The sequence below is a fragment of the Sturnira hondurensis genome, unplaced genomic scaffold (genome assembly GCF_014824575.4).
Source record: "Sturnira hondurensis isolate 20B ecotype Veracruz unplaced genomic scaffold, ASM1482457v3 Scaffold0001221, whole genome shotgun sequence".
NCBI classification, from domain to species: Eukaryota; Metazoa; Chordata; class Mammalia; order Chiroptera; family Phyllostomidae; genus Sturnira; species Sturnira hondurensis.
Genome location: NW_028073852.1, coordinates 5,781,355 through 5,808,908, shown reverse-complemented (window position 1 = coordinate 5,808,908; position 27,554 = coordinate 5,781,355). Strand labels below are relative to the sequence as shown.

The 27,554-nt window shown below is 55.2% G+C and overlaps 1 protein-coding gene across 2 annotated transcripts; it reads right to left on the bottom strand.

Annotated features, from left to right (window-relative positions):
* Positions 1–110: 110 nt before the first annotated feature.
* On the bottom strand, positions 111–27,445 carry UNC45B (unc-45 myosin chaperone B). Of its 2 annotated transcripts, none has more exons than XM_037066689.1 (20): positions 27,342–27,445; positions 26,823–26,996; positions 26,229–26,265; positions 24,955–25,130; positions 23,594–23,683; positions 21,573–21,740; positions 20,886–21,054; positions 17,611–17,781; positions 15,184–15,355; positions 12,108–12,408; positions 11,157–11,251; positions 10,881–11,022; positions 9,579–9,719; positions 7,539–7,666; positions 6,635–6,701; positions 5,719–5,832; positions 5,240–5,355; positions 4,154–4,271; positions 1,838–1,993; positions 111–723 (listed from the first exon to the last, which is right to left on the bottom strand). In XM_037066689.1, exons 2-20 carry the CDS (start codon positions 26,994–26,996, stop codon positions 463–465), a joined length of 2,796 nt encoding a protein of 931 aa, XP_036922584.1. In that variant the 5' UTR covers positions 27,342–27,445; the 3' UTR covers positions 111–462. The 2 variants fall into 2 exon arrangements, with proteins under 2 accessions (XP_036922584.1, XP_036922593.1); XM_037066698.1 differs by having other exon boundaries at positions 27,350–27,445.
* Positions 27,446–27,554: the final 109 nt, after the last annotated feature.

Sequence of the window (27,554 nt, the reverse complement as noted above, 5' to 3'; positions counted from 1 at the left end):
CACTGAGCTGAAGCAGGCAGCCCTAAGTGGCCTCGGTCGGGCGGTCAGATGGGAGAGAGGGCGTGGGAACCACAGAGACCCACACCCAGGCACTGGCCTTTCAATCTACACACCTGCGAGCTCCTACCTTACTATACCAGTCATTTCCCCAAATACAAAGACCTTAAGCCCTTTATCCTGGCCTTTGGGATAGGTACAGAGTTACCCAACCTGCCCTCCAAATTACAGATAAAAATTACTCTAGGAATTTCTAGATTATGACAGGTGTGGGGAGACAGGGAGCAAGAGAGCCAATGACACAGACAAACTTGGGGCAAAGGGGAAGATTCACAACTCAAGAAAAACCAAGGTTTTTTTTTCTAATTTTATGGGGACTCCATCATCACTGCTATGATCCCTAGATGGACTGACACTCCAGGATTCCCGGCCCGGAGTCAGCCCCACATGCCTGTGGGCCCCTGCCTAAGACGCTGGTTTAATGAAGCCATAGTCCATGCACTTGATGAGACATTCCCGGGCTGTCTGAACCACCGCTGCCTTCTTCTCGTCCGGCTCCTGCTTGCCCACCACGGTCAGGATCTCCAGCAGCTCGCTCTCCACCAGCTTCTTGGCCAGCTCCGCGTCGGCCACCAGCAGGTTGTAGGCGATGACCAGGCCCCGGTGTTGGATGCCGAGCTGGTCATGCAGGCAAAGCCTCTGTAGGATCTCCAACCACTGAGTTGTCTGGAGCAGGGATGGTGGTTGTTGGAAATCAGTGGGTGGACAGAGAGAGGAGATTTTGGACAAGCCAGGCCCAGATTCTGGGCTCTGAGAGGGCAAGCACACACCTGGTCGTGTGTGCATCTGGGACTCAGCGTGTGCTTACGTGGGTCCCTTGGGTCCCTGGAGCCCAGGAAATGGGAGAGTCGCAGAGCGCCCTGAGGGGGACTGGTGGTAGGAGCTTGAGACCAGTTGCTGCAGCAGAGGCTGCTGAGGGTAGCACGGTCAGCACCCCCTACCCCCGATTCTGAATCAGAATATCTGGGGAAAGTATTTTAGCCAGCCCCTGCCCTTCTGTGACTCTTGCACGCCCTACAGTGTTGACACGCTTGCCTCAGAGAAAGTGCTGAAGCCCAGGAACCAAGCAGGAAGAGCCAGGTCTGGCAGGGGCACCCCTCCCCCGGGGCAGGGACAGCATCAGCACTGTGGACCTCAGAGAACACCCCCGGCCACATACACCTCTACGTTAAACTGGGTGTCCGAAAGAGGCTGCCTTTAACTCAGACTTGATTCGAGTACACGTGGATCGAGGTGTTTCCATTTTTTTTCCACCAGCAGAGACAACGACGGCAGTGACCTCAAGTTCAGTTTGGAGAAATAAACTTTCATTTTGCACCCCCATGCTGGTGACTGTCAATATGACTTTCATTGCACCCTGCTGCAATGGCTACAGCGCCACCGAAGGAACCGGACACTGCGTCCACTTCAGAGAGCTCCCTCCCCACCCACCCCCAAGCCCCAGCCACGCCCACCCTACTCCCGGGGAGCTTGTGGCTCCACAGCAGTGCTTGGGGTTGGGGCTGCTGTTGCCGTTAGTCTTACATCACGAGCCCCAAGCACCACCAAAGGCAGCGGGTGAAACCGCAGTGGAAGAGACTTGAACTGGGAAACTCGGAGAGTTCAAACAATGACCACAAGGGGCGACAGGGTGTTGACTCTCCTCTCCGTGGGTGGTAGGAACATGGGGGCTGGGAGTGGTGCCCCCCTCCCCAGGGAAGGACCATGCACAGCGTGTGGTCTGGGCACACAGAGAGTCCCTAGAGCCCACCCCCTGCCAGCCCCCAGGGCCCTCTCTCACCACTTGGGTCATCTTGAGGCACAGTTTCTGGTGGGCGGCCGTCAGCATGGCCAAGGCCCCCGCGGCTGCGTTCTGCACCTTGTCGTCGTCCTCCCCGCACAGCAGCACCAGCAGCTTCAGCCGGTCGTTCCCATCGGCGAGGAACCTCTCCTGCACCTGCGGGAGGGGGCGGGGGCGGGGCACACGGCTCAGAGAAAAGTGCCTTCGCCTGCCGGCTGGGGGAGGGAAAGACGCACCTGAGGCCACGTTCTCTGACCCAGGATCTCTCCGAGCTTTCCTTAGAGAAACTCATTCGCTCCCCCTCCCCCAGGAAGTCTTCCCTGATTGGCTGGATGAGGGGGCTACAATATGGTCCAACTACAAGGTTAGAGAAAACAAGGGATTCCCCAGATCGTGTGCGCCACCATCTCTGTCTGCATCTGCCCAGCCACTGGGGAAAGAGGCCGACCCCTACGCTTCATGGCCAGGTGTGCCCTGAAGAGTATGGCCCTCTTCCCTTTGCAGAAGCCTGAAGTGTTTCTCTCACAGCAGCTGGACCTTCGGGGCTCTGCCCCAAAATGACTGTGCAGCCCCCAATGGCACGGGGGTGTGGCAGGAGCAGGGGGTGGTGGGTAGTTTATCTGGTATTAAAGAGACGAGGCTTTCCAAGGACCCAAAAGCAGGAGAGGGGCCCCCTGGGGCCCAGGGCCCTGGCCCAGCCCGCTGACCCCTCTAGCTCTCTGCTCTACAGTGATATGTGATTGGTCAAGTTTAAGGGCACTTCATAGGGTCAGGTGTCCTGGAAGTGGAGCTCCAAAAGGAGTCCAAGATCACAGCTGCCCAGGCTACGGTCCCCCACCCCCGTGTCTCCCCAGAGCTGGATCGGGGTCCGAAGAGTGCAAGTGTGGCAGCGAAGGTCAGTGCAATCGCTCCTCATGGGCACAGCTGTGGACGGGAAGCAGCGGCCCCACAGGAGTGTGTTCCCTCACGCCTCGCACGTACAGGGGTCATGACCCGTCTCAGCAATGGGTCACGAGTGGGAGCGATGTGTGTCACTCCCAGGCCACCAGGGCGGGCCCTGCAGGTGCCCCTCCCAGGGTCCCTCTCCCCATCCACTGTCTGAATAGAGGTCTCTCCCAAGGGAGGCAGAGGGAAGCAGGCAGTTTTCCATGATCGAAGAAGCCTGGACCCATGAGTCACTGCGTGGACCCGAGTGGCACGGTCCAAACGTGAGTGAGAAACGATGCCCGAGAAAGGAGCCCTCCTGTGGGGCAGCAGCGAGGCTTGGTTTGGCTTGTTGCAGCAGCTGGCGCTCGCCCCAGAAGGCTGCCTGCCACCCCTTCCCAGTGCGTCCCCCTCCCCTGCGCTGGGACACCCACTCTCCTCCCACACTCACAGCTGCCAGGCACCAGCCCAGCTTTAGGCAGCAACCTGGTGGGCCCAGGGAGCTTTCTACCCTGAGACTGTAACTGGTTTTCACGAGTCGAGTCTTCCTCCTGCAACAGTGAGCAGATCCCGGACTTAAGGTGAAGAGAGCAAGGTGCGCCTCACGCTGGGCCCCTTGGCCTGGCCCCCACGTCCGAGAGGAAAGAGCCTCCGATGGATGGACGCCCTGCTGTTACCTCTGAGGAGACCATACCCACAGACAGAGCGAACGCCTCTAGTGGGAGGGGAGGGGAGGACATGCATTCACGCGTGGCTGCAGCCGGTCCCATCGCTGGACCATGAGGCCCCGACATGTTTCGAATTCACTGTATTATTACAAGGCCCACGATCACTCTGTGCAGAGCACAGTTACTACGGCAGTTCCCAGGGCAACAGCAACGGTCCGGTCACGTTAACATTGAAAACATTCTAAAGCTGTTGTGCTCGCTTCGGCAGCACACAGACTGAAATTGTAACTGCTTTTGCATTTCTTCCACACACAGAATATATGTGGAATAATGTATGGGATTTATTATATATGTGGAGCTTCGGTAAATGCAACTGGCCGAGCCTCTCCTGACCTCTGAGAGGCCCTGGTCTCTTGTCCTGCTTTGCTCTGAGGTCACTGAGACCTAAATACCTTAGGTAAATGGTCATGTCTACCTCATCCAGTGCAAGCTCTGGGCTCAAAGCCCCAGCTGGGGGTAACCCTACTTTGCTTTCTTTCTCCTCCTTTGTACCTGTATTCCCCTCAGGGCTCCTCAGGATGGAGGCTGTCATCCAGGGTTCCTGGTTCTCTGGCAGAAATGCCACCATAACGCCGTGTTGTCAGCCCCAGCCTCCCGCCAGGCCCCGGCCTGAGGCCCGACTCCCCGACTCCCCGATCGCCCCTACCCGGTGTCAGCCCCATACCTCCTTGTTCAGCGCCATGTTGCACATGCACTCAGTGGCTGCCTGCCGCAGCTGGTCGTGATTCTCGAACATGTAGTTCTCGATGTCTGGTAGGGCCCGCTCCTTAAAGATCTTCTGCCTGGGGCGGGAGGGGTGGAGGAAGGGAGGCCACTGAGTTCTCTGTCGTGAACAGTTGGGGTTTGGGGCCACCGGGGTGCCCTCTCCCCACCCTGGTGGTGTCCCTTCCATGTCCTCGGCCGGCCTGGCCCCTGTGGCCTCCATCCTGCCCCCAGCTCCGGGAGGGACGCCAGTGGGCATGAACGAAATGACATGGCACAGCATCCTGGCCACAGTGACGGGTCCCAGGATGACAATGCCACCCAGCTGGAGGGTTTTTTTTTTTCTGTTATTGCTGGGGAAGAGAAATTCTCTTCCTCTCAGAGACCAGGGCCTCTCAGAGGTCAGGAGAGGCTCGGCCAGTTGCATTTACCGAAGCTCCACATATATAATAAATCCCGTATATTATTCCACATATATTCGGTGTGTGGAAGAAACGCAAAAGCAGTTACAATTTCAGTCTGTGTGCTGCCGAAGCGAGCACAACAGCGAGCACAACACCTGGATGTGAAGGTGAAGCCTCATGACTGTGGGGGAGGGGGGAAGACATCCCACCCCCCACCCCCAGAGATCCCAGAGAGCAGAGAACAGGCCCCAGGTCAGCTCTGTCGCCCCTGCATGAAGCCGCACCCCAGACTTCTTATTTCCATGAGCCACTAAATTCCCTTTATGCTTAAACCGGTCAGAGTTGAGATTTCTGCCACTTGGCACCAAAAGAATCTCAACCCAACACACTCCACCGCCCCTGCTGCTGCGAAGGAGCACCTTTCTCCCACCGTCCCCCTGGGTATCTTTTTACAACTTCAGAAGGAAGTCATTTCACAGTCTGCTGTGGAGTATGTGCCCAAATCCCTCCCACTGAGTTCTTTCCGCTGCCTTTGACCCTGGTCTTGGAGCAGAGTGGCTTCCCCACAGGGTAGGTGTGAAATCCAACCAAACCCTCCCTGGGACACGGGTCTTTGCCCCTGCCCCCTCCAGGCCCCCACTCACCGCAGCTTCTCGCTCCGCCCGGACAGGTTGGTGAGGCCAAGCAGGGCCTCGTAGTTCTGCAGCCCGTCCCTCTGCGTGTCCAGGAGGCTCACGAGGGGCCGCACCACCTCATACACCTGGGGGATGGGGTGAGCCGTGGGTCAGGTGGAGACCATGATCCCTGTGTCTGACATTTACAGGTGTCCAGCTTTAGAATGTCTAAAGCACTGGTCCACCCATTGTCTGATTCGACCTTGACAATGACCCTGAAAGGCAGGGTAATTGCCTTTACTTTGCAGGTGAGATGGGTTGTTCTGAAAGGATAGCCCCATTAGTCACAGGCAGAGCTAACTCTGGAGTCCGGGAGCCTCCGGTTCATGGCCCCCTCTGTGCCAGCGCCACGCCCCCTCCCAGGCCAGAAGCAGGGGGACAAGAAGAAAGGCCCCTCGGAGCAGAGGAGACTCCTTCCATCGCCCCGTCCCACCCAGCCAGACACCCACCCGCTCCCCGGGGAAGGCCAAGTCCGGGTTGGAGACCGCAGCGATCTTTGCCAGGGCATGAGCTGCCTTCACCTTGCCCACGTCGGTGCCCTCCAGAGCCAGGGGGATCAGGGCCTGCGAGAAAGGGCACAGTCACTCCTGGGTCACAGACACCCCGAGGCCCCTCTCCCATCCTCCCGCTGCTGCCTGTCTGTCCGTTCCACCGGAAGTTCAGCAGGACTCTGCCATAGAGTCAATGCCTGGGCATCACAGAGAACAATGAAACACACAGTCACAGATTTGCGCCCCCACCCCCAGGTCCCAGTGCACATCAAGGCCTCATCCTCACTCTCCCCACCCTCCATGCGCTTATTCGGCTTTGGGAAGATCAGATAGATCGACACACGGATGTTTCACTTTCTGCCTAAGTCAAACCCAATCACAGCAGCTGCCATTCCTTGAGCACCTACCTTAAGTGTGTTCCCTCTAACCCTGTGACAGTCTGCAAAGTGAGTGTGTGATTCAGCAGGTAAGGAAACTGTGGATCAGGGAGACTGAGTAATTCGCCCAAGATTGGGCAACTAACTAGGGGACCAGCGAAGACTCGATGACCAGTCTTCCGCAGACAGGTCCATGGTCTTTGTATCTGTACTGTGCTGCCTTTTGGCGGCCAGGGGGACAGGGGGACAGCAGGGCCCAGGACACGTCACAGAATCAGGAAGAGGTTGGATTGGGGCGATGCGCACAGACAGCACAGTTACCTGAATGGCCATATTCCAGGAGGTCGGGTTGGGGCAGGGGTACATTGTTCTGGAGCCAGGCCAACAGTGTGCGTGCTTGTGTGCCCGTGTGCGTGCCTGTGCACACACACACCAAGTGCACTCCTCCCCAGCCCAGCTCCTTCTGGGATGGCAAGAACCTCGTCCCGCCCACTTACCTTGCCACCACCTTGAGCCACAATGGTGCCTCGGTCCTTTGGGTTGTCACACAGCGCCAGGAATACCCTGCAGAGTAAGGACACAGGGCATGTCATGCACCAGCAAGGCCCTCCCCGGCACCAGCCACCCGCCAGTCGGAGCCAGGGAAGCCCGGGAAGGTGCTGCCACCGTGCATCATGGGAAGATACTACCAAGAATGTCGTGAGTGGCTGGGGAGGGAGTGAGCCAACTGAGGCTGCAAAGAGCCACCTCGCGGTGGGTGTCATTTAGGGAGACAATGAACGGCTCCTCGCTGCCCACCAGCCACGACAACAAAGCACGTCAACAAAGAGGCACCCCAGGACCTCCGTGACCCTGCCCTGTGCCCCTCTCTGGTCTTTTCTAGCGCTGCTCCCTCCCACACACTCCATGCTACTGCAGGGGACCCTGAGTCCACTCATTCTTCTACCATCCGTGGTGTCTTTGCAGGCGCCGTGCCCTCCACCTGGAAGCCTTCCCTCCCCTGCAGCCGAGTGGCTCCTTCTGCTCCTTCAGGGCTCCTGGAGCTGTTACACCCTCCAGGAGGCCTTCCTGGCCGCCCACCCTCTTTCCACTGCGCTGTAACCATGAGCCTCCCCGCCTCCCCGCCCCCTGCCCCAGGCTGCACTCACAGGGGGCCGGGCCCTTCATCTCTGAAATAGCAGGCGGTCCCACACAAAGCCTGGGAACCAGGTAACCAGAGAGAGTGACCTCTTTCCTCCGGATGCAAACTTCCACTCGTGATCCCCGGTGCCCCGTGTCACTTTTCTGTCATGGTCCCCTTTAGGCTCCTCCGAGGCCCCTCAGTGGCTCATTTCCTTATTTACTCCCTGCCCCTCTACCTTGAGTCCCCACAGACCCCAGCCCAGCCCACCAGGGCCACACCTGGCCAGCAGCTCTTTGGTCTGGTCGGTGAGGATGGCGCTGTCCACTTTCACCATGCAGGCCAGCGCAGAGATGACGCCCGCCTTCAGGAGCCGCTTCACCCGCATTTCTATGAAGTCTTTCTTGTCCTGGGGGCACAAAAGGGCAGCAGTGGAGAAGGGCCCTGGGCACCAGGCCAATCTGTACTGGAACAAAGATGGTGCATGTCCGACATCTTCCCAGAATACTACTCCCCAAAGGTGTCCATGTGCTAATCCGCAGCACCTGGGAATCTGATACCTTACCTGGCACGAGGGACTTTGCAGACATAACTAAGTTAAGGGCCCTGAGCTGGGAGACAAGCCTGGGCTGTCTGGTCAGGCTCAGTACAATCACTGGGGGCCTTATCAGAGGGAGGCGGGAGGTCAAGGTAGAAGCAGGACAGGTGGCGGCAGGAGCAGAGGTTGAAGGGACTCGAGGTCACAGGCCAAGGCGGGTGGCTTTCAGAAGTTGAAAGAGACAAGAAAAGGTCGTGCCCTCAGAGCCTCCAGAAGGAACCGGCCCTACCGATTCCTTGACTTTGACCCAGTGGGGCCACTTTAGATTTCTGACCCCCAGAACTGGAAGACAACAAGTTTGTGTTATTGGGGGCAATTACACTTGCGGTGGCTTGTTGTAACAGTATTGGGAAACTGACACACTCCTCTAGATTCCCATCGTCCACCCCACAGCCAAGGGGGTGACAGCACGTTCTGCGGTTGTGAACTTCAGGGCAACTCCTCCTCCTCCTGGCCCCGCCCCCGGCACACAGCCCGAGTAGCTGGTACGGCCTGGAAATCAATCCCGAGACTCCTTCATTCACAGAAGCGTGGAATAAAAGAATGATAATCCCAAACACTAGATGACCCCTAGGTTAGTTTTTAGGGGTTTTGGTTTTTTTGTGTTTTTTGGAAATGGTTGGTTTTCCATCAGGATATGTAGCGGGTGTGGGCGGAGTGTGGGGGAGAGGGTGCAGCTAAAGCTGACATAACAACAGACTAGGTTTTGCTGGACCCCCCAAAGTCAGCCCCAGGGTTGAATAGTCTTTCCAGGCCATCCTCAGAGGAGCTGGCGCAGACTGCCAGTCCTGGGCCATCTCGAGAAGCCACATTTGAACTTGACATCAGCAGGAGGCGCTCTCCACTCTTGCCTGCGCGAAATACTATGCAGCTTTGGAAAATAACTTGGAGAATGACATTGCCCTGAGAAAGCGCATAACGTATTTTCCCAAACTGGGTACAAAGTGATAAGTATGTTCTGATTATAACTATGTAAAGAAAAAAGGTGCACAGAAAAACACAGACCTCTGTGGCAGGGACAGTGACACGCCCAGGTGCTGAGGGCGACAGAGGGGAGGACGCCATTGTGAGCAGTCAGGCTCCTTTTTCTACTCTCTGCTCTATTCTCTATTTCTCAACACATGTCTGTGTGGCAACATGGTTATGTTACTTCGGTCGTTTTAAAAACCTCTGTGTCTTACTGGCTGGAAATACGATGCACATACAATACATTCGCATGCAAACCACATACGAAGTGTACCTGTGTGTGCAGGGCAGCATTGCAGGGAGGGGGCGGCCCAAGGGATTTGTGACATCTTGGCCACTGCTGATCCATCATGTCTCTTCTCCTCTCATTTTTCCTACTTAGCACACATATCCCCAAATCCAGACACCCCAGAAAATAACATGTGTATGTATTGGGAACATAAAAGGCAACTGTCTGATGTCCATGAAAGCAACAACAGGAACAGCAAAGTGTTCAGCAGGGTCCTGTTTTCTCCGACTACAAATTGTTGGGGTTCCCCAACCCCAACCCCCACCCTGACAGCCAGTAGAACATTAAAACTAAGAAAAACCTGAGCGCCACCTAGTGGGAGAAGTTTGCCATTATCATCTTCAGTTCAACTCTACCAAATTCTCCCCAAACACGCCCACACAGCACCCTGCCGCACTATCTTCCTTTCCACCTCTCTGGAGGTCTGGTGGCACAGACACCCCCCTCCTGGGCTGTCCCTGTCCCCACCTTGGGGTGCTCCTCGGGCACATGCTGCTTGGAGAATTTGGCCAGCTGTACAAGCTCGGGGATGACCTCCTTGACATCGTAGCTGTTGGTGCAGTTCACCAGGGTGGTGGCCACCGAGTACAGGATGGTCTTGTCAGAGGTCTGGGGGACAGGGCATGGGGCAGAGGGATAGGAGAGAAGAGGCAGAAATGAAACTTTAGAACAAACTTCTGCTTCCAAGATGGCTTCCTCCCTGGGCCCACGTGTTGGTTTGGGTGGAGCCTGTGGCTGATGTTGCTCAGTTCAGGGCAAGTCCACGCCACACGGAGGGCGAGGAGCTGGCTCCGCTGGCACAGGCTGCACCCCCAACAGCACCCCTGACAGCACGGGTGGGAGTCCTCTGAGGGCACCCGCTGCTTTGTGCCTCTTTGAAAAGTTCAGGACGGCCCTGGCTGGTGTAGCTCAGTGGATTGAGCACAGGCCTGCGAACCAGAGGATCGCGGTTCGATTCCCAGTCAGGGCACATGCCTGGGTTGTAGGCCGGTTCCCTGCAGGCCAACTCCTAGCAGGGGACGCACAAAAGGCAACCATACATTGATGTTTCTCTCCCTCTCCCCTTCCCCTCTAAAGGTAAATAAAAAAAAGAAAAGTTCAGCCTGGCCCTGGCCAGGGAGCTCAGTTGGTTAGAGTGTGTCCCCATATACCAAGGCTGGGGGTTTGATCCCTGGTCAGGGCACATACAAAAGTCAACCAATGACCAATGGATGCATGGATGAGTGGAACAGATCAGTGTTTCTTTCTCTCTCTCTCTCTAAAAAAAAATCAATGAATGAAGAAAGGAAAGAAGGAAGAAAGAAAAGAAAAGTCCAGGCTGACACACTCCCCTATACCTGCCTGCCTCCCCTGCCTCCCCTGGGGTGGGGGTGAGGTAGGATGGGGACCGGGCGAGGGGGGGTGTGCACTGGACACCCTCTGGGTGGGCCCTGGGGGAAACCTCCCGTACTTCCTCCCTTCAGTGGTGAAAAGGAGGAGAGGGCCTGAGAGGGCTCAGAAGGGGCCCCCCAGAGGCCTGGTGCTGCCTGGTGCTTCGGGTCTCACTTCCTAGGATCTCGGGGCAAAATTACCATCCTCTTGTTCATCCTCCTGCTGCCCAGAAGGCACGAAGCCTTGCAAGCCCAGTTTGTAGTCAGGTAAAGTGAGGGCGAGAGAGAGGGTTCCCACTGGGAGCAGAGGGCAGAGCCAGGGTGAGCACACAGGGGTCCGATTTCCCAGGCTGTGCGCAAGGCCCTGGGAGCCTGACTCAGGAGATCTTCCCGGACTTGCCTTGGCCAGCTCAAACATGGCCTGCAGGGCAGGGAGGTCCTGCACAAAGTCGTCCTTCACGTCGGCGTCCAGCGTGAGGTAGGCCATGCCCTCCACGGCCCATCGCCGGGTCCGAGTGTCTATGGAGGGATTGCACAGCCACCTGGAATTGGGGAGGGAGAGGCACTGGGGGAGGGCTCTGGACTCAGGTGGGGACGGTGACGCCCTTGCTGGGCAGTGGGGCCTTCCACGATCTGGAAGAGGAGGTGGCACATCCAGGGAAACATGACCCCTTACTTGCGACACTGTTTGGCCAGCTTCTCCGTGGACCCTTCAGCAAACTGCCTGAGACCGTAGTCTGTGCCACCGGCGGAGCCGAGCTTACAGAGCCCCTGTGAAGGAGGGTGACAGAGGGCATGGGAAAGGATCAGAGATGCGGGCTTGGGGACAATGCCTTGCTCAAGCCGGTCCCAGGGGCTGGAACACTTTGTCCCTTTCTCTTCGCCTGGATGAACCTCTCTGCGTACTACAACACTCAGCCCTGGGGCCACCTCTTCCAAGATGCCTTCCGAGGCTTCCGGGTGCAGACCGATGCCCCCAAAGCTAGAGATGCTACCCCTAGCCCCATCCCTACCCCCTGACCCAACAGATGTGTTGTGTCTCCACGTTGAAACATCGAGATAATAGTAATCGTGTCTGAAACTGCAAAGCTGAAACTATGGGAGTACAGAAACTGGCGGGGGGATCCTGTCTTGTGGGTGGCAAACTGGGGGGGGGGCACAGAACTGTACCCAGGGGCTTTGGACCGTCCTTAGGGAAAACGTCTGCCCTAAGAGAAAAGTCACAACAGCAGAAGCTGAAATTCGTTTGTGAAAAATTGATACAAACAAAAAAATGACTCAAAGCCTCATTAGAATTGCTTACAAGGAAAAGGTGAATGAAAATTTAGGAAGAAGAGGAAGAAGAAGAAGAAGAGGAAGAGGAAGAAGAAGAAGAAGAAGAAGAAGAAACCTCACAGACAGACAACAGTATGGCGATTACCGGAGGGAAAGGTGGGGGGGGAGGTAGGGAAGGATTAAAAGCACAGGCATGCAGGTGTGGGAGGTGAAACACAGGGCCCACAATTCTGACTCTAGTTCCCACAGCCTCCTGCATCTCAGCCTGCTCTGCGGGGGGGCCTGCAGTGCCCTCAGGGTCACCCTGATGCCCCAGCTGCCTGGCATGGTGTCTGGTCCCAAGCCCACTCACCACCAGCGTGCGGATCTTGATCTTCTCGTTTTTGGTGGTCTTGTAGATCTGTTTGAGCAGCGACACGCCGTTGGTGATGATGAATGTGGCCCGGCTGAGCTTGGTGGAGGCGTGGATGAGGGCCTCCACGGCCACCAGCTGGTCTGCCTCTCGGTCCGAGCCACACAGTGCCACCATCATCTCCATGACCCCTTTCAGTCCCAGCAGCTGATTGCCCAGGTCGAAGGGGCCCTGCAGGATCCCTGACACTGTCTGGATGGCAATCACATTCTTGTCCATGTCCTGGGGGTCAAACTTGCCCCTAAAATAGAAAGCAGGGGTGGTCAAGAGAACTGACCCTGCGGGGAGGGGTGGTGGTTTGAAAGGGTGTGAGAATCGGGGGCATACAGATTTGGATTTGCATCCTGGATTCACCACCCACATGCTGTGTGACCTTGGGCAATTCACCGAACCTCTCTGAGTCTCAGCTTCTTGATCTGGAAACTCAGACCAGAACTGCTACTTGGAAGAGTTATGATGAGGGCAAGTGACATAACCGATGTGCCAGGGGTTGTGCTCCCCTAGAAACACAGTCTGATACCACGATTGACACGCAGGGAGTTTATTAGGGGGAGCTCTTGGGACCTATGCCTTCTGGGGAAAGGAGGCAAGCAGGACGGGACAGAGGGAAGCCCTGGGCTGCATGCAGTCGTGACAAAGCCCCGGCTTGTGAAGAATTCCAGAGCTGAGACCCCCTCAAAGCCCTTCCACGTTGGGGTGGGGACAAGTCACTGGATGCCAGCTGCCCTGAAAGGGGGAAGCAGCGGAGACGCGTCCTGAGGACAGGCAAGGGCTGAGGACTGTCAGCCAACAGGCCTCCCAGCAGCTGGGGTGTCAGTGGGGGGTGGGGGGTATGACAGCCACAGCAACACGAAAGGGCCGTGGGGAGCCCGAGCCAGTCACTCCCCCTCTGGTCCCAGGCCCACCCCCTGTCAGGTGAGGATGTGGCCTGGATGAGCCAGAAGGTTCCGCTTTGTTCTCAGAACTCACTACAGTATCATCTGTTCTATGGGAACGTCTTCCTTTGGGGCCGGCAGAGGTGACACCCCTTCTGAGCCTCCCACAACCATGACCACGACCATGACCATGACCTGCCCAGGCTGGTTTGCAGTAGGGAACCCGGGCAGCTGTGCAGCGAGGAAACGCAGATGTGTGTAAAGGAAAGAAGGCAGCATGGACCAGTCAGGAGAACTCCCCCACTGGGGCTGCAGACCTGGGCTCCCGTCCCACACCTGCCTCTGGCTGGCTTGGTGACCTGAGCAAGTCCCTCTGGGGGAAGGGGCTGGTTTTGGAAGCTCTGAGAACCCCTCCAGTTCTGACACGCCAGGTCCTGCCCTTCTTCTCCCCGCCCAGTGCCAGGGACCCTAGATCCTTCAGAACTAGTGGGCTTCTGCCCTTTAAGCTGGTGCTTGAACTCCCCCCAGCCCCAGGCCCCTGAGGAAGCAGGGTGGGGACAGCCTCAGGTGCCATTTGTTGGAGGCAGTGACCCCACCCACTGAGCCTCAGGTGACAGGCCTGGGGGCGGGGCCTGTGCAGAGGCTGAATTCCACCTGCTGACTGGGAGGGGCCTCAGTCAAACCCTCAGGCGAAAGGCAGACTAGCTGGGTGGCAGTTACCCAAACTCAGTTTGGAACCTCACGAGAGACTCAAGAAGTTGGCCACAGAAGCCGAGGCCGAGGGGGGAAAAGGTCGGAAGAGCCCTGAGAAACTGGAGTGAAATATACCAGGGGCCAGGAGCAGCGGTGGTGGGCCATGTGGGGGTCTGCGGACTTCAGGCCTAATCTGTGAGCTGAGGAAATGAGCTTTCACATTTTAAAGGTTTGGGGTTTTTCCTTTAACGTGCAGTAGAGACCTACATGTCCCACAAAACCAAAAATACGTACTCTCTGGCCCTTTACCAGAAGAGTGTGCAAACCCAGAGTGGAGAGAGAAAAAGCAAAGTGAAGGCGCGGTCCTCACCTTCCCAAGACTCACCTGGGTGCCTTTTTTTAAAAGATATTTTATTTATTTATTTATTTATTTATTTAGAGGAAGGGAAGGGAGGAAGAAAGAAACCTCAGTGTGCGGGAGAAACATCGACTGGTTGCTTCTTGCACACGCCCAACAGGGGCCGGAACTCACAACCCAGGGCACGTGCCCCGACCGGGAGTCGAATCGGCGACCTTTCAGTGGGCAGGAAGATGCCCAACCCACTGAGCCACACCAGAGAGTGCACCCGGGTGCTTTCAAACACGCCCCAGCCTGCCAAGTCAATGGTGGGCTCCAGAACCTGAGTCGTGCACAGGTTCGAGGGTCATTGCATGCAGGCCCTGCATGCAACGGTCGGAGGGGCAGGGAGAAGACACACACAGAGGAACGGAGACTCGGAGAGAGCGTGTGCGTCACCAGGGCAATGGAGGGACATGAGAAGACCCAGGAATTCCAGCTGTCACACTTGTTAAGGTCTTGACAGAGCCACGTCCCCCTCCCCAACAAGCCAAGGTTTGTTTCTTTCAACTGCAGGAAACTGTAGTAGGGCTCACGTACCTCCAAACGTATTTTGACAGTCCTCCCTGCTAAAGGTGGAGCCTGAATCTTTCCTCTCAAACACAGACCAGACTCACTGATTCCCTCCTAATGAACAGAATGACTTCTGAAGCTAGGTTACAGAAGACATCGCCACTTCCACCTGGCTCTCTCCAGCACCCACTCTAGGGGAAGCCAGCCGCCGAGAGGGGAGGTCCGCACAGGGGAGAATCGAGGCCTCCGGCCTACAGCCGGCACCCGTGTGCCAGCCGTGTGAGCATGCCATCATCATGGAAGCGGGTCTTCCTGCCTCAGTCACGCCTTCAGAGGGCCGCAGCCCAGGCCAACTTGGACCTGTGACTACAAGAGAACCCCAGAGCCAGAACCACCAGGCCCAGCCACTCCCAAATGGCTGGCGTATTATAGTAAAGGGTCATTGTTGTGTTGAACTGCTGAGCCTGGGGGCAATTGGTTACCCACCACCGATAACTAACTAATACACAGGCCGACCCTGAGGCCTCCGGGCACTCACGTGATGTACTCCTCGCAGATCTTGCGGAAGTGATCGCGTTCTGGGTCACAGCGCAGGTCGTCATAGAGCTTGTTGATGAGGATGGAGGCCAGCATGCGGGTGTTGTCGGTCAGGGGCAGGCAGGACGGCAGGTCTGGGACCTGCCCCACGACCTTCAGGACCTTCCGCAGGCCTGCGGGACAGTCAGCAGCAGCAGTAAGACCCCTGCTGGACTGTCCGCACAGACACCCGGTCACATCTTACCACCAGTCACTCCAGCCTGCCTTTGGGAGCACCTGGCTGATCCAGGGCGAAGGGCATTGGAGTGCGGCCAAGACCCAGGCTCTGCACCTGACCCTGCTCCTGCCTGAGCTACTCGCCTCCCCACCACGGGAGGGTCTGTTCACATTTACAAAATCAAGGACTGACCTCAGAGGACTCTATCGTGCTCACATTCGATAGGGCGATGTATCACCTTCTTCAAAGATTATTTTATATTCTCTCTTCCCCAGGCCTCCGTTTCTTTACCTGGAAAATGGGAACAATACTGCCCCCATCACGGAGTTCGAGGACTCAATGAGAAAATCTAGGGAAACTGCCTACCACCAGTCCAGATGCATCATAATCACCCGGTAAATATGTATTATTTATTTCGAAGACTGTCTTTACTATTTGTTATTTTTCCTTTTCTGTTGAAGACTGTTGGGTGGCTTCCTACTACACATCGGGCTAATTTCACCACCATGTCCTTGTTAGATAAATGAGTGAATGAGTGAAGGAATAAATGACTGCCTTCTAGGCACAGAAATAAAAGAACCCTCACCTTGCAAAAAGCTTGCAAGACTGCAGGGAAGACAGACGCGCAAAGGTTGTGGCAAAGTGTAATAAGCACACAGCGGTAGCCCCGCGGATGGGACGATTCTTGCCAACAAGGTAAGAGTTGCATTTTGAGCACTTACTCCAAGAGCCTTATACACGCGACCTCGTTCAGTCCCCACAATAATCCCGCTGGTTTGGAATCGTTCCCCTCCTTCACAGCAGAACACCGGGACTTGGAGATGTCAAGGAAGTTACCACGCAGCTGGCAAGTGACACGGTGAGGACACTTCCCCAGCAACGTCTGGTTTCACAGCCTGTAATGTGTGCTGTGATGCTGGGCTGTCTCTGGGGTGACAGAGGTGGCCAGGAGTCGGCCAGAGCTTAGGTGGCAGGCGGAAGTGGGAGGAGGAGCGTTCAAATGTCGGAAGGCACGAAACCGAGTGGTGAGGCTGAACTAACAGTGCCCGACGGTAAGTTTCACGCTGTGCGCATTTTACTATGTATACAAAAGCACCAGCACGGCTGGGGAGGCACCGGGAGGGAGGGGCCTCATGAATCCCCCCCCCAAGCCCAGCTCTGCAAGACCACCAAAGCACGCACCTGCTCCACCTCCTGCCGTCTTCCTGACCTCCTCTCCCATCCTTCCCTTCTGTCCCTGCCCTCACTCGGAGCATCTATCTCATTCACGTTCTGCTGGAACACTCCGCACCTTCTCTCTGCCCCCCCTCTGCCCTTCTCCCATCCCAAGTTGCCCAGCCCAGTCTGCAAAACACACAACCTCCACGCTGCAGCTTGTCATTAGTCCAGGGCTCTAAGTCCATATTATTTTTACCCAAATGCTATTCATTTGGATGCCTAGAATAATAAATACGGCTCCGGACCGCCCTCCACCGTGAACCGTGTGGCGGGGCCCAGGTCCTCGGGCAGAGAGGTCTGCTGTTGAGAGGCGCACAGCACATGCAGAGGCCAGAGCTGGGGCAAAAGCGTCTGGGGCGAGTCCTACGCACTAGAGTCATTTGTTAACGGCACTTTGCTGAGACCTGTGAACACCAGACGAGCAAAGTGCAATATCAGAAGAGAGTGGATTTCAAGCTGGTAAAGCTGACCCGAACCTTTTAGAGCAATGAGTGGTCTAAACGCCATTAGCCTCGAGAGAGAATTCGCCGTAGCAGACTATAGAGCCGAGGGCGTGATGCCTGACCAGTGGAAGGAGTTGGTTTAGGAGAAGGTTAACACCTCGGAGCTGACAGATCCGGTGGACTGGCGTTGCGGTGCTTCATGTAAAGTGCTCTCAATGCCATTGCTCCCTTCTAGAGGGAAGCACTTTGCCAACCACGGGACTTCAGAAACAAGACTCTGGGGTGGGTGGAGTCTTGTTCGTTCTTTGACACTCACCCCCATATGTTAGGAAACGCCACCCAGATGTTTTGGGGATGCTTGGGCATTTCTGGGTATGGTCAGGCCCTTAATTCAGACTTGACCTACACCTTCGCCAGCCCGCTGGTGGATCCTAATATGCTAATGCTTTTTCCTGCCTTTTCCGCTGGAACAGAAGACAAGGGCCAGGCCCCTTCCACTTTCTGCTCTGGGCAAGGCTGGAGGGAGCCCCAGGCCCACCCAGCAGCTCACCGTTATCCACCACGTAGATGGTGCGCGAGTTGTCGTGGGCGGACAGGTCCTTCCTGGGGACGTTCTTATTGAGCAGGTTCAGGGCCTGGTCCCTGCCCTGGCCTGACACCTTCTTGCTGACCAGCATGTCAAGCAGGTGATTGGTGATGTGCTTCAGGTCCTTCTTGGTGTCTGAGGAAGGAGAGGACAGGTGTGAGTGGGGAGGGCTCCGCAGCCTTGGGTGTTTCGGGCCAAAAGTGGAAGGGGCATCCAGGACTCTGGACATATCACATCCGCCGCTTCTGGGATGGTGGGATTTCCCAGGAGAGCATAGTACTGTCCATCCCGCCCCCAAAAGGGGGGACATCCCTAGACAACACTTGCAGGGTCCTCCTGCCCTCCAAGCACTGGCCTCCACACAGCCTGTTCAAGCCCTGGGTCCTGGAAGTATCTGCACTCCAGGCAAAGGTTGGCAGGGGTCCGGGGATGCTTTGTGTCATTTTTAATAAACCAGTTTGATAAAATCTTTTCCAGAAAGGAAATTTACACTGCTCACAGATGCCTTGCTCCTCACCAGCTCAGGCTACATGCAAGCCTTTATCCGGGATTGCCAGGCACCACCCCAGGCCCCCCCCGCCCCCCCGCCACTGGAAATCTTAATAAGCAAATGTTCTGTCCTGCTTTGCCTCATCTGGCCTCTCTGGGACTTGGAGACTCTGTTTTCCTTCTAGGTCGGAGCCCAAGGGCAGGCAGGCAGGCAGAAGACAAGGCTTTCCAGCCACATCACAGAAATCAGTGATGAAGGGCTGAGGCTGCCTCAGCGGAGAAGGGGGGACAGACCCGGGCAGGACAGCCTGCTTCCAGATAAAGATGTCCCAAGGGTGAGGTGACAGAGCGACTCTGTGAGGCTGCAGGGGACAGACCTGGGGCCAGAGGTGGGCAGATGCCACAGGAAGCTCCATGGGAAACCAACATTCAGAATCTCTGAGCAGAGATGCGACAGCTCGCTACCTCGCAAGGAAGTCCCGGGCCCCAGGGCAGCCCCCAGGGCGGCCCCCTGCCGCCTGGGCCTCATCGGGCCTGTGACCCACGGCAACCAGGGGCTTGAATGGCCCTTGCACACCTGGGCCTGTCCATGGAGAATCGGCTACATAGAAAGCCCGGGGGCCCACTAGAGAGGCCACGAGGAGGGAAACCGAGGTGCCCCGGGCGGCATCTCCAGTCAGCCACCAGCCACAGGCGTGAGGCCAGTTCAGACTCTCCGATGATTCTAGTGCAGGGAAGGACCTGCTGACCACGACACCGCCGGTCAGGGCCACGCCACTTCCCCCGAAGTTGGTACCACTAATCTACAAAGAGCTCTCCTGGATCAGTAAGAAAGCTCTGGAAAAAGAGGCACCAGTCTGAGCAAGCCATTCGAAGACAAAGAGATCCAAATGGCTGATACAGATAAGGAAAAAATGATCGATCTCGCTAGCAGTTTTTTAAAATTCACACAAGACAGTTTTTCTGACAAGGAAAAGATATCTTTAACAACGATCGTGTTGGAGGCTGGCGAGGACGATTTGAGGCCTGAACTCTTCTTATCTTCACTTGGTGAGAGCACAAACGGAAGCACGTCTCAGAAAGGAATTGGAAAGAGGGAGAGACGACATTTGTTACGTCATGGCTTTCGACCTAGTACTCGCGTGTCCCAGAATTCGTCCCAAGAAAATAATGACAAACCCAAACAGAGATTCATCTAAAGAATGGACTCTGAGGTGTTTTACCAGCATGCAATCAGAAACAATGTAAATCGCCAGTAATGTAGAGCTGGCTGATGAATTATATTACAATCATACAATGAAACATAATAAAATTATTTATATATTGTTTTAGTTTTTTAATTTATTTTTTAGAGAAAGAGGAAGGGAGGGAGAAAGAGAGGGAAAGAAATGTCAATGTGCCGTTGTCTCTCACATGTCTCCGCACTGGGGACCTGGCCCACAACCCAGGCATGTGTGTGACCCAGGCATTTGGTTTCCAGGCTGGCACTCAATACACTGAGCCCCACCAGCCAGGGCCGAATCATTTCTAAAAAAATGATTTAGAATCAAGTTTCCTTTAGGTGAGCTGCTTCTGTGACCCTCCCGGGCAGAGCAGAAACTCCCAAAATGATGCCTAGGGATGAGCAGGAAGAAGCAGGAGTCTGTGTGCGCGTGTGCAGGAAGGAAACAAATGTGAAATTAATCACTACCAAAGTCAAAACGAATGCTTCTGGAGAATATTGAGTGCTGTGCCACACTAACCTAATGCTCAGTGAAGAAAAAACGCAAAACTATCCATAGTCAAATTCCAATTATGTGAAACAGAAACTTATATGGATGGCTAGGGAGAAAAGTTATCTGGAAGGGTAATTACAAGGTATTTTTTTCATTGTTACATATTTCTAAACTTTTCCAAGTTTCTCCAATGAGCCTCTGATACTTTCTTAAATTGTGGTAAAATATACGTAAAACGAGCTTTTCATTTTAACCGTTTTTGAGCGTGTAGCTCAGTGGCGTGAAGCACTTTCTGCCTGTTGTTCAACCACCACCACCACCACCACCCACCTCCAAAACTTCATCTTCCAAACTGGAAACTCTTACCCGGTAAATAACTCTTCATGCCCTCCCACCCCGCCCGGCAGCTGCCCTGCCTCTCTCCGTTTCTGTGAGTCTGGCAGCCTCAGATACTGCAGTACGTGGGGTCACAGTGTGGCTGCCTGACTGTGGCTGGCTCGTTTCGTTTAGCATAACGTCCCCAAGGTTCGTCCGTGGCACACCCTGCGTCCGAGTTTCCTTCCTTTTTACAGTGGAGTAAATATTCCACAGTGTGTGGGGGACATTTTGTTCATCCCTTCATCCATCGACGGACATTTGATTTGCTTCTACCTTTAAATTATTGTACGTAATGTTGCTGTGCATCTGTTAGTTTTTATAATCGTAAAGTAAGTATGAACCCTGACTGGTGTGGCTCGGTGTGTTGGGCGTCATCCCACAAACCAAACAGTCACCAGATCCTGGTCAGGGCACAGGCCTGGGTTGCAGGCTAGGTCCCCACCTAGGGGCGTGCAAGAGGCAACTGATGTCTCTCTCCCACATTGATGTTTCTCTCTCTTTCTCCCTCCCTTGCCCTCTCTGTAAAAATAAATAAATAATTTTTTTAAAGAAAATAAGACCAGACCACCTCCGCATAGAGAGAATCCCCGTCTGAGGTGGCACCTGACTCTCCCTTGCCTGCAGGCCCCGGAACCGACACTGAAGACCGCCTCCTACCTAGAACCAGGGCCTCCTCCTTCCCGCGATGATCCCGCTTGTCCTCCCCGGACAGAGAGTCGATGATGGCCTGGAGCAGGTTGCAGACGGCCAGAGACATCTCCTCGTTCTCCACCGCCATGAGGCTGCAGACTCGGTCTATCCCGACCGCGTGGAGAATCGCTGTGGCCTGGAGCCCCGGCAAACCACAGTCAGCTGTGTGCTGCTCCCTTCCAGCCGCCACGCGGGGTCGGGAGTGGGAGATACCCACCCCACGCAGCAGGGAGCCAGTGTCTCCAGGCCCAGGGCCCGGAGGACCCTTGACACAAGCCATGCCCCTTCCCAGAGCTTTAGAGCCACTGGCCACACGGTGTCACCCAGCACCTGCCCTCTGGCGAGTTCACACTGAGATGTGCAGCACGTGTGAAATACGCACTGGAGTTCAGAGACTTGGTGTGAAAAGGGGTTAACTGTCAAAGCCTTCGCATTCGGCTCTTCCTCATAAACGACCTTCGGTGGCCTCACTGTTGTGTGGACCCATTTCCAGCTCGGAGTTAAAACGCAGGAGCAATCCGGGACCACACAACCAGAGTTGGAGGGGCACTTTAGACTTTGTATCAGGGTCTGTTGATGCCAGCCACACCCCACCTACATGTCACCTCCAGGTCCTCTGACGAGGAGCCAAGCACCTCACACCCGGGCCCTCACCCTGGCCTGGTGGCCACTGCACATGCCAGACAGGGTGCGCACGGCAGCCAGCACCAGCTCCGGCCGCTTGGTGTCCATCAGCTGCAGAAGCAGGGCCACCCCACTGTTCTGGAAGATCCTCTCTGCCCCTGCTTCCTCGCGGCCCAGAACAATGAGGTTGTTGGCAGCCTGAGAGAGAGGAGAGACCGTGACAGTGACAGTGACAGGGACAGAGACAGAAGGAGCTGGCTGCTGAGGCCTTGGTCCTGGGCCGGGGGCAGGGTCCGGTTCAAGAACTGGGTCTCCCAGTCATCTTTGTATTCTTTTGCCCTATGATCTCACTCCTGGAAACACAGCCCAAGAATATAATTCAAAAGAAAGACACAATCACTTGCATAAAGACCAGCTTCATGAAAACACAATCAGAATTGTAGGTTCAACTCTGAACATAAAGCTATGTATCCATAAACACTTATGGCTATGAACTTAAAATAAGTAGAAAGTGTTACATTCATTAAACAAAGAGGGTATTAGACCGAGGTGTGTTTAATGCCTTGGCAGCTAACCTAAGCAAACCAAGATTCAACTCAGGTCTTGGGTGTAAGGTCTCAAGGTTAAGAAGTCCAGACTCAGGAACAATGAATCACAGCCCGCTAGGCTTTCCCAAATGGTGGACGGCTCCAGCTACAGCCAGTCACATCATTTCCCTGCTTTGCTTCCACCAGTTTCCCGTAAGTCCTTCCCCTGGCTCCAGTCCCGCTCCTGACCACTTCCTGTTTCGACACTGTTTGATTCAAATTGATTTTGCCCAAATAAACTCTTAAAACTTTCAACAGGCCTCAGCTTACCTTTTACTAGAAGAGAAGAGTTTTTATGTGGAGAATTATTTCCCTTGAATGTGGTTTTGGCATTTTGTTCGCTGGTTCGGTTACCTGTTCAGGCTGATCTGAAGTTGCGAGAGTTTCTGCTGAGCGAGGTGGAAGGTGGTGGGCAGGGTGAGCACGAGGCGAGTCTCGAAAGCCCTAGGTGTGAGTTCTGATTCTGCTACATGCTAGCTGTGTGACCTTGGGCAAGTCACAGAACCTCTCTGGGCCCTAGATTCCGGTGCATAAAATTAGGCAGTTGAGCTGGAAGGTTCCCACGTGTCTTTCCACCCTAAAGCCTTCCAACTTGAGGATACATGAACCTTACAAGGCCCAGATCAGAAGAGAAGGCACTGAGGGGGACCTGAGAACCTTGGGCAGAGGGGAGAACTCATGAAGCAGAAGGAAGAGGAAGAGGAGGAGGAGGAAAGGGGGGCAAAGAGATGGGCAGTGGGTGGGTGGGAGGGGGCTGACCAGAGAATCCCAGGAAGGCAAGACCAGAAACATCATCACTCTGCCAGTCACCAGCTTCGAATTTCACCAAGGAGTTTTATCTGTAACAACTCATCGAGTCTTCACAAGAGTTTGTTATAAAAGATATTTGCATATTCTATGGCCTTACTGTCTATAAAGCTAACAAACATTCCCCAGGCGTTTTTGCCAAGTCCTTACAACATTTAGAGGTTCATTTGTATTTCCCTCTGAAAATGGACTAAAAGGGAAAAGGGGAGAAAATGCAACAAATTTGGCTAAGAGCATTAGTATTATAAGTAGTTTCATATTTCAGAATGAATTTTTGTAACATTTTGTAATAAAATAAAACATTGCATCATTTTTCTCAGGGTGAGGCAAGTGAGACACTCAAAATATCAAAATCAATGCGATGAAAAAAATCTGATGCACAAAATATCAAAAATGTAAATATACACAATCCACCCCTGCTGCATAACTCTCCTCATTGGCCTCACCCTAAACCCCGCCCTTCTTACAGTTCATATTGTTTTCTAAAGTGCTTGACCCTTGGCCTATTTTTTGTCCACGTTCTCCAAGGAGACGCCCTCACCACCCTATTCCTGCTCCCCAAACCGTGCAGAGAGTGGGGCTGGGCCTCAATTGCAAGTAGTTCCTCCGTGGGTCCGAGAGCGCCCCCTGCGGGTCGGCCGCTCGTCCAGCACTCACCTTCTCCCGTCTGTCAGCTTCACTGTGTTCGTCCAGGAGGATCTCAAACATCTTCTGTACCCTGGAGTCTGTGGAGAACTGCACGTGGAGCTGAGGAAGGAGGAGGGGGTGGGGAGGGAGGCAGGCAGAGGCCCAGGTTCCGGTCAGCAACTCGGGAAGTTCATCTCAGTGAATATCAGGGTATCTACTCCGCTCCTGCACTGTCATTCATTCATTCACACATTCACTCATTCAGTGAAAGTTTACTGGACAACTACTAGGTGCCAGACACTGTTGTAGATATTTAGATGCTGGGCCTAGATCGTTGAACAAAATCAAGTCCTTGCCCCACAAAGCTTACAATTGGGTCATTGCAAGTCTTGGAAGGCACGGAGTCATCACCCCAATTTTGAAATCTTGTAAACAGTTAGCTATGAGACATTAAATATGGGCTAAAATAGAAATAGGCATCCAAGGCCAGAAACCGGAAGCAGTTTCAAAGCAGCTCCTTAAGCACTTACAATTGTTATTTAGATGTCTCATCCCTGACAGTCCCACCCCAGCCTCTGTGCCCCAAAGCTTTCGTAAATGACCAAACTGATCACATCTCCCACCTCACAGCTCCTTCTGCACCTCCCACTACTTCCTTCCTGGCCTTCAGGGAAGGGAGGGGTCTCTCATGTACCACCCCTCCTCCGACCTTCCTTAGTTTGTGTTCCTTCAGCCCTGAGTCTCCCCTGTGGACAGTGGTCCCACCTCGGGGCCGCCCCAGGCACAGAGGAGTTACTGAGCCTTGGAGCCAGGAGCTGAGGGATCAGCTCCCCTCTTGCTCCAACAGAGAGGAAACTGACACCCCAGGGGCCCCTCAGAAAGTTGGCAGCTAAGGCAGGCCTAGGGTGCCGAACTCCTCACCTCCGGTCCAAGTTCTCCCCACTTCTTTCCATTTTCCTAGAAAAGATTTCCTCTTCCTCCTGGCTCCTGACCCTCCTCTGTCCACAACCCCACCAATACACCCTCCCCGCCCTGCCCATTCCTAGGTGACTCATGCTCCTTTAACCTCCTAGAGAGAAAGGAAGAGTTGCAGACCTACGAAGTTGCAATTTTTAAAAAAAGCACACAGCCCTCCATCTGGAACGTAAAAGACCCGTGCATGCTCTAGTCTGGCTGGCTCCAGCACTGAACCTGGCTCGGCAGTGTCTATGCCGCTCACGCTGAGCAGGTCGCCCATCTGTCCCGTGGTGCCTGCGGGTGCCGCGTGCTCACCCCACCCAAGGGTGCAGAGGTAGGACTTGCCTCGCCCTCGTGTCCTGCATCGCTGACACGCCCTTGCGAGGAAGGGGCAGGGGAGGTAGCCGAGGCTTGTGGGAAGCGGTCTGGCTCACCTTCTCCTGGATGCTTGTATTGAGCCTCCGCAGTGTCTCCTGGAAGTTCTGGTTCTGCGGCTGGAGGGTGGCACAGCGCTGCACGTCCTTGAAGGCCTGGTCCAGCTTCCCCAGGTGCTCCAGGGCCTGGCATCGCCGGTACAGGGCCTTGATGTCCGAGGAGTCGATGTCAATGGCTAGCGAGGGGGACAGGCCAGGCCTTAGGGGGCCGGGCTGCAGACCACCAAGGTTCCTCCTCCCTTGCCACGGCTCCCAATCTCTTCCTTGGAGATGAGCCCCCCACCCCTTGTGAACTGTCTGGCCCAAGGCTCCCCTTTGTTAGGGAAAGGCTAAAAATCATACTCTCAAGGTTGGAAGGGAGTTTAAGGGTCACCTTGCCCAATCGCAGATCCCTAGAGTTTGCTGCATGATGATCCCAGCGTTCATCCAACTGGTACTTGCATACCTCAAGCAGCGGGGAGCTTGCACCTTCTCAGGCAGCTCCATCCTAAAGCCCTTCCTTCCCTTTCCCTCCCTGAAACATATCTCTCCGCCCTTTTAGCCCAAGTCCAGGACTAGAACCAATGAAATTCGATCCTTCTTCCTTGTGACAGTTTTGGTTTTTCAGGGATTTGAAGGCAGCGTTCCTCTGTCCCACCTGGGAGTTGCCTTCTCTGAGCTAATTATTGCCACTTCCCCTGACTGCCCCTCACATGGTGTGTTTTTCCAGGGCCCTCTCCAGTGGGGACTGCGCCCCCCCAACTCATTCCAGGTTCTCTGTTTCTCCAAAAAGAGTGGCAACTAGATCAAAACCCAACACAGGCCTACAGCCGAAGAAGTCTTTCCATTTTAATCATGCACTTAAGTCCATGTTGACTCACATTTATTTTTGATGTTTATTTCTTCTATGGTCTGTGGGCCGGGCAGCAGGTGCCTCCCCCTTCCCCAGAAGAAGCCCGGCCCCCATTGGGCTAATGGACCAAGTGGGCTAATGGACCTGATGCTGGGAACCCCCCCCCCAAGAGAATATCCAAATTCACAACAAAGGGGGCGGGGCATCATGACTGTGACAAAGGTCTTCAGAAGCAATCTCTGAAGAAAAGAAACCGCTTCAACATACTTAACATGTACCTCCATTTGCAAAGATGTGACTTTGGGATGGATGGCACATCTGAAGCCCCGCCTACAACACCTAGGTTGGCCTTGACACAGTTTGTAACTCATCCAGGTGCCAAGAGCCTCTTGGACAGAACGGGATGCTGAGGGGGGGGGGCAGGGAGGAGGGGGTGGCTCACCTCTGGAGGCGTCTGAGGCAGCCTGGGCGTAGCTCTCCTGAGAAAGAGGAGGAGGAGGAGGAGGAGGAGATTTAGTTCAGGTGGCCCGTTGCAGAGACAGCCTGAGAGGGTCCCCACGGGAGGGGGAGGGCGCCTGCTGGGGGCTGCCGGCTTTCGGGGGCCAGGGAAGGGCCCCTGGCTGGTTGTGGAAAAGTGGGCGATTTGAATCAGAGCCCTGCTGCTAACAACCTGAGAGATCTTGGACGAGTTATCGAACACTCTGAGCCTTGAGATGCTTATTATCTACGGTATGAGCGTAACAGCGGCTGCCTCAGCAGGCTGTCATTAAAAAACACTACGCCATAACCTATGAAAAGCCCCTGGTTTGATGCCGGTTTCCGTTATGCTGGCTCCCTCTGGGGGGGGGGGGGTCTGTCTCCCAGAGGAGCGGGTCTAGGAAAGCAGTCAGGGGCACCCTTCTCCACCTGAGGGTTCAGGTGAGGCGGCCAGGGCGCTAGAAGATGGGCGAAGCTTATCCCCGGGGGACGGGGAGGCTGCCTGCCTCCACACCCCGGCACCCCAGCCCGGCCCACAGCCCCCTGCCCTGCCCCAGACCGTTTTCAGGCCACAGGCTGCCCGGTTCCGATAGAGCGTGGCCTTCAGGGCCTTATCCTTGGTCAGCTTCAGGGCCTGGCTGTAGCTCTTTGTCGCGGCCTTGTAGTCCTGGAGCTGGAAGTGCCGGTTCCCCTCCTCCTTCAGCTGCACGGCCTCTGCCTCTGCCTCCGCCATCTGCCAGGACAGGGTAGCTGCGTCTGGCCAGCCACTCACTCCAGCTCCAGGGCCAGGCTGCTGGCGTGAGGTCTGGAGCTCCAGGACGAAGGGGAGGATTCTTCCTGGAAGGGCCCTACGCCCGGCACCCCCACAATCTGTTACCCAAAAGAACATTACAGCATTTGCTTGGAGTATGGCCCAGGTTGAGAGGGGCCTCAGAGTCTCTGTGCCTCCCTCTCTGTCCCTCCCAGCTGGGCAGACGAAGCCACCACGCCAAAGGCCTGAACTCTCCTTACAGGCCTTACAAGTTCTCATTGGTGCCCCCTCTCCTGCCTGGTCCCTGGGGCAGTCTGACAGGCTCACCTCCTCACAACAACAATGCTCTTGGTCTGTTCTCCTGTGACAATGGTCTCTTCTCCTGAGACAAGGCTCCTCTGAGGCTCCAGCGTGAACCCCCAGGCTGCCGGCCTCTGTCTGCCCCTCCCAGTCCCAATCCGGGAGACTTTATCACCCCTGCCAGTGGCCCCAGACCATATTTGGCCACAGGGGCAGGTGTCCCTGGAGTCTGTCATTGAT